This window comes from Galleria mellonella, unplaced genomic scaffold (assembly GCF_026898425.1).
Source record: "Galleria mellonella isolate WM207_F2 unplaced genomic scaffold, CSIRO_AGI_GalMel_v1 utg184, whole genome shotgun sequence".
Classification (NCBI taxonomy): domain Eukaryota; kingdom Metazoa; phylum Arthropoda; class Insecta; order Lepidoptera; family Pyralidae; genus Galleria; species Galleria mellonella.
The window spans coordinates 12,236,078-12,249,780 of record NW_026442025.1 but is presented as its reverse complement, the minus strand read 5'-3'; the positions used below and the strand labels follow the sequence as shown (position 1 = coordinate 12,249,780).

The 13,703-nt window shown below is 34.3% G+C and overlaps 2 protein-coding genes across 7 annotated transcripts in view; both read right to left on the bottom strand.

The window, feature by feature from the left end:
• LOC113512031 (ubinuclein-1) overlaps window positions 1–6,222 on the bottom strand; it is a 32,289-nt gene extending 26,067 nt beyond the window's left edge. For 5 of the 6 annotated variants that reach the window (XM_026895786.3, XM_052893775.1, XM_052893777.1 and 2 more), the window contains exons 1-3: window positions 5,956–6,222; window positions 1,197–1,298; window positions 237–344 (exon numbers count right to left, since the gene is read on the bottom strand). In XM_026895786.3, the coding sequence (XP_026751587.2) occupies window positions 237–344; window positions 1,197–1,298; window positions 5,956–6,114 (369 nt within the window). In that variant the 5' untranslated portion in view covers window positions 6,115–6,222. Of the gene's footprint in view, window positions 1–236; window positions 345–1,196; window positions 1,299–4,822; window positions 5,612–5,955 lie in introns of those variants that run through there. The other variant, XM_052893779.1, reaches the window with a different exon arrangement.
• Window positions 6,223–7,815: 1,593 nt separating this feature from the next.
• Window positions 7,816–12,018, bottom strand: LOC128200466 (uncharacterized). The gene is made up of 2 exons (XM_052893954.1): window positions 10,476–12,018; window positions 7,816–9,951 (listed from the first exon to the last, which is right to left on the bottom strand). Exon 2 carries the CDS (start codon window positions 9,944–9,946, stop codon window positions 8,075–8,077), a length of 1,872 nt encoding a protein of 623 aa, XP_052749914.1. The 5' UTR covers window positions 9,947–9,951; window positions 10,476–12,018; the 3' UTR covers window positions 7,816–8,074.
• Between the last annotated feature and the right edge of the window lie 1,685 nt (window positions 12,019–13,703).

Here is a 13,703-nt window from a genome sequence, read left to right as displayed (position 1 = left end):
TCTATGCCGGGACCAATAAGATACTGTGTGTCTAGTTTCCTTCTAGTATCACGCAACAATTACTGCACCAAATTGGATGCAGTTTCCACAGTTGTGCTCTTGAAGGTTTAACATTAATATTGGCATGTTTTCTCTCGATACTACATCAAGGAGTGATTTATTTAATTGTGTATCCTACTTCTCAAATCCACGCGTACGAAGCAGTGGATAAAAGCTAGTTAAGTCTATAAATTTACCCCATGTGTGTTGTCGATGAAGGAATCATTTTCATCGTAGCCAGCACCAATGTCTGCAAAGTCGTCATGCTTCGACCTGCCTTTTCTACCGTATGTGCTCTTACCGCCCTGCGAAAAAATATTTATTTATTTATAAGTTAAATAATAGATTGGACCCATAGAAATGTTATCTTTTTTTTTAGATGCAACTTAAAAAGACAAACAAGCTGACGGCCCACCTGATGGAAAGTGGTAACCGTCGCCTATAGACATGAACAGTACCATAGACATAACAGAGTATACCGTTTCGCCCATGATACCCCCTATGCGTTGACATTCTTGAAGACTCAGGTGTTATTCCTCTGTACCATGTAAATTCACTGCCATATCCCACCATTCAAACTGAAACACAGCCATGCAAACGACTGCTTCACGGTAGAAACACGAATGGGACAGAGGTGCCCAAGCAAACGACTTTTGTACAAAGTCTCCCTCTAGCTCTAAAATCAATTTAGTAGTTTAGTTTATAAATTAAACTAACTAGTTTTACCACAATTGAATTTAGTCATGAAACATCAATCTTTTTTTTTTAATTTGATAAAGGTACTTATAATTAAATTCCTTAACGTTTTACGCTGTTAACTTTCTCAATTATACAATATCATCATGCCTACTTGTACACCAATTAGTCCATTACCCTAAGGTTGTCTTGAAAAGATTGCTCTCAGCAATAAGACCGCCTTACTGTACTTATACAACTGTATCGTTACATTTATTAATTGTCTTGCTTATTTCCTATATTGTATAATGCAAATACAGTATACTCATTCATTCATACGTCAATCAGCATGTTGAAATATTCTTAGTGAAAAATCGACCAATTGTCTTCGACAATGGACAGGTAACTGCGACCTTGCTACGCTTCGGGGATCAGCAGACTTCGTTTACTAAGAAAAACAATAAAAAAAATCAATTACTCACATATTTCTGCTCAAACTTCCTGGCGACTCGTTCCACGTCATCATCATTGTCGGAAAATGGATCTAATCCAGCTGTCTTGCCGTTTTCTACTCTTTTCTTCCTCTGAAACATTAGATAGAGATTCATTTAAATAACAGAGGGAGACTTGGTATAATAGGCGTTTGCTTGGGCACCTCTGTCCCATTCTTGTTTCTACCGTGAAGCAGTTGTGTTTACATGGCTGTGTTTCGGTTTGAATGGTAAGATATACCTATCAGGTCGACCTCCACATTGTCCCCCCTGGAAACTATCGTGGTTAATTCTAATGGAATTCGTCACGATGGACTAAATGACCTGCTTTCATCGTCACCTATCATCCTTCACTGGTGCCTCGCCAGCGTATATTGATAGCGTAGAGTCACCATTCCATTATCACTCATTAAAAAAAAATACCTTAATCCTTAGAAATGGAAACGCGGGAGTGGTACTATGGGCGACATAATATACTCTGTTATGTCCATAGTGCTGTTCACGTTTTCTATTTCTGTATGTTTTTTTATGGGTGAAAGTGGTATGGTATGGTAACCCCGCCTGCGCTGACGAGATACGCTGGCGAAGCATCGGTGAAGGATGATAGATGAGAATGAAAATAGGCCAGTTAGCCCATCATGATGAATTCATTAGGAATTAACTATGATAGTTTAGATAGGGAACTACGAGGAGGTCGACCTGGTTGGGTATATTGCTAGCAATGGAATTTTTAGTCTTCATTACTAACAATCCCTTCCCTCTCCTGTCTGTTTGTTTGTATGCACTATTCTCTGAAACTGTTGGACTGATTTAATTGAAACTTTGCATGGTGATACCTTACATCCCCGGTCAATATATTAGATACTTTTAATCATTCAAAATTAATGAGCTCCCGTGGGTTAGTTAAAAAAAACTATAAAAACTTATACAGCTTAGTACACAACCTACTTAAGTGAAGTCACTTTGACCTAAAGCAAAAAGAGTGAGAACGACACGTCATTTATTAATTTTGGTCCAATATTCCCGGACTTAATAAATAGGTCGGTACATACATCGATACATACTAAACAGGAATAACAAATACCACGCGGACAAAGTCGCGGGCATCAGCTAGTCAATCATATGGGAATTGATATAAAGATGCGTGAAACAAAACTAGACGAGTGAATTAGAGGTACAGTGCGAACGAGACAGAGAGATACGACGGGCGACATGATGTTGACGAAATACAAAGTGCGCGCGCGCAAACGTTGTAAAGTTAAATAAAAATTAACTATTTTTTGCATAATTTCCATCATAACATACAGTTGCCAACCCGCCTGCCAAGCGTGGCAACTACTGGCAAGATACGATAGGATAATGATGATGATAAGTGCAAGTTAATGGGGGAAATCATTAAATAATATACTTTAATGAAGTAGGTACTATGTATTTATTGTCTGCAATCATTTATTTGCATAAAAATAAGTAGGTTACAAATTTAATGTCTCTTTACGTATGTAAAGAGCTATATTTTTGTATCATAGGATTTACATATATCTGTGCCTCTAGTGAGAAAGGGTATAACTCAAGTTATAGCCTTTTTCTTTTTTAGGCTACTTTAAATAAGCAAATTTTTCTCTTTCGAACGCTATAAGAATCGTAACGATATCTTTAAAAACAATAGAGATAGTAAACATGTAAAAGGCTACAATTAACAAAATATTTGTGGTAAAAAAGTCATAATTAGAAATAAAACTACAATATTTTACAAAAAATATTTTTGTAAAATGAATCAGTTCGATTTGAACCCTTTTACACCATTAAATAGCGATTATTTTTTATAGCGTAAAATACACAATCATTGTTTTTCTTCAATACTTCAATAAAATAGTTTTAATTCAACTTAAAACTATTTTCACATGATAATTTTAATATTTTTGTTAAGTGTGATTAGGTATAATAGAATTATTTTTAAAACTATAGGTTTTACACAAAAACCGACAATTTCATAAGAAAGAGGAGAAAAAATTACTATAAATGCAATCATTGACTTGTTCAATTAGCAAATAATAAAAGCAGCAGAATTTTTTTTCTTTATTTAAAATAGTTTTTTGGCTCTCCTGAAAAGTGACCATTTTGAATTGAACCCTTTCTCACTAGAGGCACAGATATTATTATGAAATAATATATGTAAATAAAATACTCTAGGTATTTAGCAATTTACTATATTTTAATTGGGTTTCTAATTTAATGTAAACACACACTAATATCTCAAATTTAAACCATTTCAGAAAATATTAAGCTCTTTTTTTTGCTGACTGTACTTTTAGTTATAAAAAGTATAAAGGTGTGTACACACCGGCGGGGATGCAACGAAACAAGCGGATGCATCGAACCGGTAATTTATTCTCATTCTAAGTAAACAATACCTATTAGGTAATATTATAAATGTGAAAGTGAATTTGTTTATTAACTCATAGAGCTTTAAATAGATTAAACAATCACTAGGAAATTTGATATACACATACCTACTACACATATTTGATGGAAAAGGATATAGGTTATTTTTTTCAGGTCAGTAGACATACTTATTCCGTCCACACGGACAAAGTCGCGGGTAAAAGCTAGTTTTATAATAGAAATACGATAAGCAGCACATACACATACGTACGTACCGACCTACAGGAATAGTACGACAAATTTATAATTTATTATTATATTTGAACACCTGTTTACTAAAATATGCCTACATAATTATAATAGCTAATTTACTATAAACCTAAATACCAAGAACACGGCAATACATATGTACGTATATAGATAGGAATTTTAAAATAAAATTACATATCTAATTAAAAAAATATGACGTTTAGCTACTTTTTTTGCCGACTCTACTTCGCGTTGCAGTCCACGCATAAAGGTGTTTGCATATTGGCGGTAAAACGATGAGCGACGCAGTGAACGAATAGGCAGTCACTCACACTAGCATACGCAATGTAAACGTGATAAGCGACACGCACACGCGCAGAACAGCTGATTTATAGATAACATTTATCTATGATTTAAAAACCTATATATATTACTATAACTAATAAACTAATTAGTATTACTATAATAATTAAGTAAGTAATACTGTCTCGATAAATAGTAAACTATAAAGTCACAGAGAATAAAATATCAAGATACCTAAATAGGCATGCATTAAAAATAATTAAAATATAACCCGATACCTACTTAGTATTCAGCAAAGGTCTTAATAATATGTTAAAAAAAGACACTGCAATTTCGATAAAATAAGTAGATAAGGGACACGAAAATAAAACTTGCCAATAAAAAAAAAAAAAATTAAAACGATTAAAATACACACACAAAAATACAGTCAAATTGAAAGACTTTTTTTTTGAAGTCGGTTGAAAAAGACGATTTTATTATTTAAATCGCCTATAAATAAATTAAATATATATATATATACAGAATTAGGTAAAACCTATTTTTAGAAGGCGTTGAAAAGCATTTACAACTATCGATTTATTAAATTCATTAAAAATAAATCAAATCAGATACTTAATTTAATGCACAAATATATTTCCAATATTGCTACTTAAAAAAAAACTATAATAATAAAACTATTGTACCTATGCATCGCAAGTACCGCACCATTTAAAATACAGCGCGTCGAAATAAAAGTAAATAATTTAACGTATCAATATCAAGAAACACTAAAAAAAATGTTCACTACGTCACACATCCGCAATAAATCACTTTACACCTCATCCACGCACACAGACAAAAGTATATGACACGATACCATCTATATACCTACGCTAGAAGTCCCTAACCTGCAAATTATTTATTCTAAATCGATATGAGACCACAAGAAAAAAGCTTTTAAGCAGTGCAAAGGTAACAGACACAAACAGCCAGCTGCCGGTTGCAATCTGCAAACGGAAAGCACTTGGCAACATTACAAATCAAGTTTTCAAATAAACATAACCAAACAAAGTATGTATTATTCGGTCAATACATTACATAGGTAGGATTCAGTTAATATCGCATAAATAATCAAAGACAATTCTATATAACGTGCAAGAGCAGTACCGCGATATTACATAGGACCCACACGCACGCACACTATCCCTATCACACTATATATGATAAACATATGTTCAACTTATATACCTACACATTATTCCTATACCAGAAGTTAACAATTCATTTCAAATTAAATTTAATAATAAAAATAACCTAAAAAGAGTGGCTCGCTTTTACCGGAAACACAGAATTGGCAGATTAACCTAGGTCATTGAATCTATACTTTCCTTTCGTCTCTAATCAGATATCACGGACATTGCCTCATAGTTGCCAATTAGCAATTGCATTTTATACATTAGTACAATAGTAAAAACACTGTTATTAATGTAAAAACGATCTTATTGAGACTAAGTTAGGTATCAAAACATTGGACTCGTTTCATGATGCCCTAGGCTGACAACGTTCTCCTATGATTGTTGCAAACATGGCGACCGCTATCTGGGCTTCTCATACAGCTCGTGAACGCAAATTCATGTCACAAACCTAATACAAAGCCGTGTAACGTAAGCAAAAAATATCCTAAAACCAAATTTGCAGGGCCCTAAGAAAAGGGCCTGTGACCGGTAAACCGTTTGTATTTTTGCCACGACATTTTCACAGTCGATTCCTTATATTACAAAGAACTGGAAAACCAGCATGGTTGCGTAAATTGCTATGATTTTCTGTTATAACTTACCTCTTCTGTAATGACTAGTTCCTTGTAATTCAGCTCCGGATATTTACTTTCGTTGCTTTCAACCAAATTTATAGTTAATCTCACTGTTTTATTCACATTATTCTTTCCACTTTTTGAAGCACCCACTGTTATAAGAGTAGCACGTTTAGGGTCCGACATTTTCCACCAAATTCGAGTATAAAATGATTTTTTTCAAAGCATGACACGACCTGCATTTTCAAACTGTGTAGCACATTGCCACCATGTTGGAATTTATTGTTTGGGTTGTGAGCGCCACGGACGGAATGTGAACTAATATAAAATTTGACAACAACTAAGCAGACAGCACAAACATTCCCACTAAATACGATAGATGGCAGAACAAAAAACATTATGTTTGTTTCATTTGTGTGACCCTTGCTTTCAAAAGATATTATTTCTTGATCAAAAATAATAGTAACCATCTTTTAAATAAACAGTTATGTAAAATTTAAACCATTTTATTAACCAATTAATATTATAAATTAAATTTGATATAGCAAGCAGACAAATAATATTCCTAGGTACCGAGTGTCTCAGTCTGTAGTAGTAAGATGGCGCGTCAACGAAATCTTTAACTGTCATATATTAGAGACTGCTTTACCGACAATTTGATAAAAATGTTTTTATAAAATAAATAAATATATAAATAAATAAAGAAAGCATAATTAAAAAAATAATAATAATTAGCAAATATTTTCAAATAACGTAAAAATGCACATGTTAGCTATTTGAAATTCAACGCCATCTAATGTAGGAGGCAGTACAATTGTATTAACGGTAGGCAATAAAATTTATTATTACAAATGTACTTTCATTTAATTTTTTTTTTATTTAGGTACATTACAGAACTGGAGTACTTAATCTATGTACATTGGTAGACGTAACGTAATACAGAGTAAGAATATGAAGAGTTCTTCATACTGTGAATGTAGTATGTACCTACATTAATTAATTAGGTGCCTATTTTACTTAATTTTTTATTATAAAGAATGATTGTAAAAGCGATTGCTATAATTCCAGACAAATTATCATACTGAAGACTAGGCAGCATGGTCTCCGATCTTAGCCTGTTCTATAACGGAACAAACGTACTAAAAAATATATATTTTCAACCAATTTCAAATAGGTGTGGTTCATAATTATTTGTCATTTGCTCCTATTTTGATCCCATCATAGTATTTTTTTCGCGTGTTTCGTTAATTTGGCAAATATCGTCATAGTCGTAGAATACTGACGGATCTGACGAATATTACATATATAGATCCGTCAGTATTCTACGACTATGACGATATATAATATTGCTTTTTAAATACCACGGGATATGCAATATAGCGCCATCTAGAATAAACTAACAGAGTAATAGTGACTAGTAGTTCTTATTGCTAGGAATATATCTTATCAGATCGACTTTCTCTCACTGAAAATTAAATAACTACTAATCGTACGCTGGTAGGAGAGGCAGAAGAGAAGGGCAGCAGTAATAAATAAATACGTATAACGCGAGACTTAGCAGTTTTTTTTTATAGATGATTTTTTTTTAATGGGTGATAATGGAATGGTAACCCTACCTGCGCTAGCGAGATACGCTGGCGGGGCACCAGTGAAAGATAATAGGTGAGGATGAAGCAGGCCAATTGGCCCATCGTGACGAATTCAACAAGAATTGTTCACGATGGTTTCCAAGGGGAACCATGTGGAGGTCGACCTAATAGGGCATATTGCTAGCAATGGGGCTGTCAAACTCCATTGCTAACAATCCCTTTCCCACCTTTTATAGATGAGTATAGAATGGTAACCCTGTTTACGGCATCAGTATACGCTGGCGGAGCACCAGTGATTAGAGATGGGCAATCCACCTGGGTGGGTTTAAAGTCTGGTGGGTAAAAACCGGGTGTTTTGGGTTTATTGGGTTTAAACCCCATAAACACCCAAATTTTTGGGTGTTTATGATTTTGTACTTCATCATCGTCATCTCAGCCGCAAGACGTCCACTATACTGGACATAGACAATATTATTATGCAGCCTACAGAATAAAAAACTTTTAATTTGATTTTGAGTTTATTAAGAAAGAGATGAAAGTAAAATGTAAAACTACAGTCAATCACTGTCAGATTCAGAGTTATTACAAGCGATGAATTGTATAGGTTCGATAGGCTCTATTTCGTCTAAACTGTTATGTTCATTTACTTGCTCAATGAAAGCTTCTAAGGTATTTTCTTCATTAAACTGAATGTCCTCGCATTCAGCTTTATGTTTAAGATTCCAGTTATAACAAATGAATGAAATTTTTTCAGTTCTTTCAGTTGTAAGTCGATTTCTTTTGTTATTATGTATGTAGCCTTGGATACTAAAGGAACGCTCAGTGGCTGCCGAAGTACAGGGAGCTGATAGAATACGAATCGCTACTTTGCTTAACTCAGTGGAACCACAAATACCTTTCCACCATATTAGGGGCTCAATGCTATCTAATGAGCTCCATACAAATCCTCTGGCCCAAAAGTTTTCTTTAGCTTTATAACACGCCAAATCTGCCATTACATTTGACAAACTTAAGTGTTGGCTTAAATTGTAGATAAACTCCATACCCTTAAGTTCTTCCTCTTGAGTAAGTTCGACTCCTAGAGTCCTGGGGTCTAGAATATATGCTGCAAAATGTATTGGCCTCATTGCCATATTGCATCTTGAAGATACTGATGTTAGAATCTGCTGTTTGCTTTCTTCGCTCAATGTCGAAATCTCATTTAATGCAAAACGTATCTTAGCTTGTACATCTCTAAATGTAATGTATGTGCGATGCAAACGATTCTGGTCGCTCTCTAAGTAAAATATGCTTTCAGTGACTGGTTCCAAAATACTTATACATTCCCCTGTCTTCGTCCAGAAATCATCACTTAGAATTAAATCTTTAATATCTCTTGAAATTACCACATCTTCTCTAACTGTTAATATTTGCAAAGCTATCTTATTTGCTTTCAAACTTTTTAACGAAGTAACATGACTTCCCCATCTTGTAGCACAAGGCAATTTTAGTGTTTGTGTAGAATCTTCACCCTGCCTTGATTTTATCAACAAGGAACTTAATCGTTGACTCCTTTTAACAGTTTTTATTATATTTATGGCTTGCATAATAAACACAGTTACTTCTTGTATCTTTACAATATCTTGGCACAACAAGTTAAGGATATGTGCACAGCAACCGAGAGGAACAACATGTGGATATTTGAGTTTTGTTAATTCGAATGCCTTTTGTATATTTCTAGCGTTATCGCCAATAAGTACAAGAAACTTATTTGCTCCATACACTTTCATTACTTTTTCAACTTCTTGGCTAAGGTATTCACTAGTGTGAGGATTACTTTCTGTATTCAAACTTTTAACGTATGCAGGTTGAGGTTTTGATATAAGAAAGTTTATTATTCCTTCATTTCTTAAATTAGACCAGCCATCGCACTGAAGGTGTAAGTAACTACAAGCATTTAGTTCCTCATTTAACTCAAAACGCATTTCTCTATATATTTTATCTAAGTATTTTGTCGCTAAAGCTTTACGTGAAGGTATTTTAAATTTTGGTTGCAATTTTTCGAAAAATTGTATCCATAAAGGATGTTGCACCATCGATAATGGCGTCCCTGTTACAAATATAGCTCTCGCTAATTCTGTTTTTATATGATCATCGGTGTCTTGAAACTCAGCATTTATTGTAGTGTTAGCAGACGACGAGGGGCTTATAAAAGAATCATTTGTCTCTATCTCTGACAGTCCAGACATTTTGGTTTTGGACGAGCTATCTTTTATAAGTTTCATAGAGTCTTTTAATGTTTCTGGAGATTTTGGACAAGTGATAAGATGTTGAAGCATTTTGGCAGCATTACTGAATTTGTAGACCTTATTACAAAGCTTGCAAGAAACAGACTTGTTTGGTAAAGTACGGTAGTGCTCCCATATGCGTAAATCTTTAGGTCTCCCCATTGAACCTAAAAAAATGAACGATGATTAGTTGGTCTGACGAAAATTCAACAATAGAGTGCCTATTTTTTTACAATGATTATTTCTTGTTATTTACAATAAATTTATTAAAAAAATAATAAAATAAATACAAAAAACCTTTGTAAAATTACATCTCCTCGGAGGATTAAACGCAGACGCTAGTTTATTATCGTATTGTTCTGTATTTTTCTCAGCAACTTCTTTAATTCGATTAGGTACTTACGCATATTATGTTAAAAATAAATATCTAGTACACATCTTAGGCTATCCACCATTATTATCCAATGACGACTCTCAGCTAACTATGCACTATCATCCAAAATAAACGTGTATGGAAAATTTTATCCCAGTCGGTTGAGGATTGAGGATAATTGCATCAACATACGAACATACCTACATACTTTTATTTACATAACGCAAGCTAAATAAAAGCTTGTAATAATACATCTAATTTTAAGTTAAAATTGTTAAGTGATCATGATATAATTGTATCATTCAAAAATCCACTTACCTTTAATTATTTCTTGTTAAGTATAAATATTATTTCAAATCTGCTCCCTTAATATGCACTTTTTTACTGCTTTTCCTACCTAACACGTCACCAGGAAGTCACGTTACCAGAGTCAGAGTAATAGTGAACACGTTTGACAGTGATTGTCGTCGCCTCATATTCAGCGTCGACGAATAGGGGAATCCCCAGTCATAATGTATTGCATGCGTGGCGGTCTTACTTCAAATCCATAAACAAAGAGATAATTACAGAACTCGATACTAGATGGCGCTGTTTTTGTTTGAAGAAAGTTTGCGGGCTAAAATACATAGAATTTCATCAATGACTTCCACAAAGAACAACATTTCTGTTTTTTCTAAGTCCGTATCTCTTCCGTATATTTCATAAGATATAAGCTTGGGCTACATTGTTATGCAACGTGATTTTGTCGCTGTCTTGCTAGCAGGGTTGACAGATATACGATTTAAATCGTACTCATACTATTATTTGTCTATTTTTTAATGTACGATCGTAAAGATTATGATCGTAATTCGCACAAAAACATACGACTTTTTGGTTACCTGGCAACATTTTTATTATGAAACGAACATGCTCACATCATCAGTCACATGCAACAATTTATTGGGGTTTTCCCCTTCACATCTGGCAGTCCTGCTTGCTAGAATATAGGTAAGTCAGCCACAGTTACTGACGATCGATATTTAAAGGGTATTGTTTTTGTGCTAAATATTTCATAAAAACGTTATTTAATACTTTGTGGATTATTAATTTAGTTGATAATCACTGGAAGTAAAATGGATGCTAATTTGAGAGATCAAGATCTTCGTATAAAACAGTTAATAAAAGAAAATCTACGTAAGTACTCTTTTTATACCTAGGTAGGTAAGGTATAATAAACACAAAAGGTACTTAGATCGCGTGTGTTCGAAGCATTTATTCTAATAAATTTAATTTAAAATTGTAGAAAGAAAAAAATGTCTGCCAAGCCGTAGCCGAAGCCGATCTCCAAATATATTTGGCGATAGTGAGACCCAGTGTCCAGATGATTTACCCAGCGTCGTCGCAACAAAGAAAAAAACGAGGATAAAGTAAAAGAAAATTTACTGAAAGAAGAAACAAACTGTTCTAAATGCTTAATTTATGGAGAAGAGGATAAAAGAAATGAGTATTTCGGACTGTTAGTGGCTCAAGAATTTAAATATATACGGCCATGTGTGCGAACGAGGTGTTATGAAGAAATTTTAAAGTATCTACGGGAAGCAAAAGGCCAACATGTTGATCAACTGCAACATGAAAACACTGAAAATTAATTACTTTCATTTTATTATATATAGATTTTTAAAATTTCCTGAAATATTATTAGTTAACGTTTTATTTAATATTGTAGAATTGATCAATACAATTTATAAAAATAATTTATTGGTATTACTTACATATTTTCAAAAAAATACGTAAAAACCTATTTTTTTGGGTGATTATGGGAGTTTATGGGTGTTTATTGGGTTTTTACCAAAGCACCGGGTTTAAACCCGGTGCTTTGCCCATCTGTACCAGTGATAGATGATAGGTGAGTATGAATGCAGGTCAATTAGCCCATCGTGAAGAACTCCACAAGAATTAACCACGATTGTTTTCAGGGGGGACCGCGTGTAGATCGACCTGACAGGGTATATTGCTAGCAAACAATCCCTTCTCCCCTACCATTTTCATTAGCTTCACGTATACATATGTCAATTAGAAAAACAAAAAAGACGTAAAAAGCTGTTTGACAATGGAATGAAAATGGAGTGGTGTCCTCACCTGCGCTACGCATATACGCTGGCGCATCGTAACAAATTCACAAGAATGCAACCACGATAGTTTTCAAGTGGAGTTGGACTGTCGATATTGCTAGCATTCATTCGTGTTTCAACCGTAAAGCAGTTGTGTTTGCATGGCTGTGTTTCGGTTTGAAGGGTGGGATATGGCAGTGAATTTACAGGGTACAGAGGAATAACATCTGAGTAATCAGGAATGGCAACGCATGGGGGTTATCATGGGCGAAACATTATACTCTGTTGTGTCCATGGTACCGCTCATGCCTATAGACGACGGTTACCACTTTCCATCAGGTGGGCCGTCAGTTTGATTGTCATTCTAAGTCGTATAATATGTATATATAGGATACAGACATCTATCTCATTTTAATGTTGCCAAAATTGTGGGATATTAAATAGCTGAAATTAAACATAATACCTATTTGACAGTCTAATATCTCCCTAACGCCAAAATTCAGCCAATTACAAGATCCAATTCTTTCTTAAAAGGTAATATTAAAAAAATGATGCTATCAGCAAAACCGGTTTGATAGTACTTAAGAAGGGTATTTTCGGAAAATGCTGATGACTTGGACATTATGAGACCGCGATTCCTATTAAGATAGGGGGCATTAGTGTCGGTTGAGTTGTGTTTGGACGTGGCCAGTGGGCCCGTACAGTTACTGGAGACAGTGGGCTCGATTCTGACGCGCCATTTTAACCTATTTCTAAAATTAAATTTCAAATAGATATCACAGCGAATTTCTTAATGTGAGAACCAATATGAACTAAATTTAAAAAAAAATTAAGTCAGAATTATTAAAAAAATCAATTTGTGATTGTGATTTCAGTCTATAAAATAATAATTTCGCTAAACTACCAAATTTAACCATCACTTCTCTTAACCTAATATGGTTAGGGGGGAGGGGAGGGATTGTTAGTAATGGAGACTGAGAATCGCATTGCTAGCAATATACCCAGCCAGGTCGACCTCCTCGCGGTCCCCCCTGGAAACTATCATGGTTAATTCCTGATGGCTAACTGGCCTGTTTTAATTTTCATCTATCACCCTTCACTGGTGCCCCGCCAGCGTATCCCGTTAGCGCAGGCGGGGTTACCATACCATTTTCACCCACCCATAAAATTTGCAAGGTAGTATGGTGACCGTTGCACTGTATTAATATGGGTAGCCACTACGTTTATGACGGTCCGCCATTGTCTAGGTATGTATACAAAAAGTAAATTAATAAATATAAATAAATAAATAAACTATAGTAAAAAAATGTGGTACTCTCGCAAATAAATCGTTGAAGCAGTCTCAGTTCAAACGCTCCATCGAGTAGATATTATTTCACGGATCCTGAGATATATGCGCCGAGTTCCAGAATATTATTCATTAGAGAAAATGAAATTTGACCTTTCAATTCGGAGT

Coding starts and splice junctions, on each gene's coding strand:
- LOC128200466 (XM_052893954.1), bottom strand. CDS start 9,946: ATGGGGAGACCTAAAGATTTACGCATATGGGAGCACTACCGTACTTTA.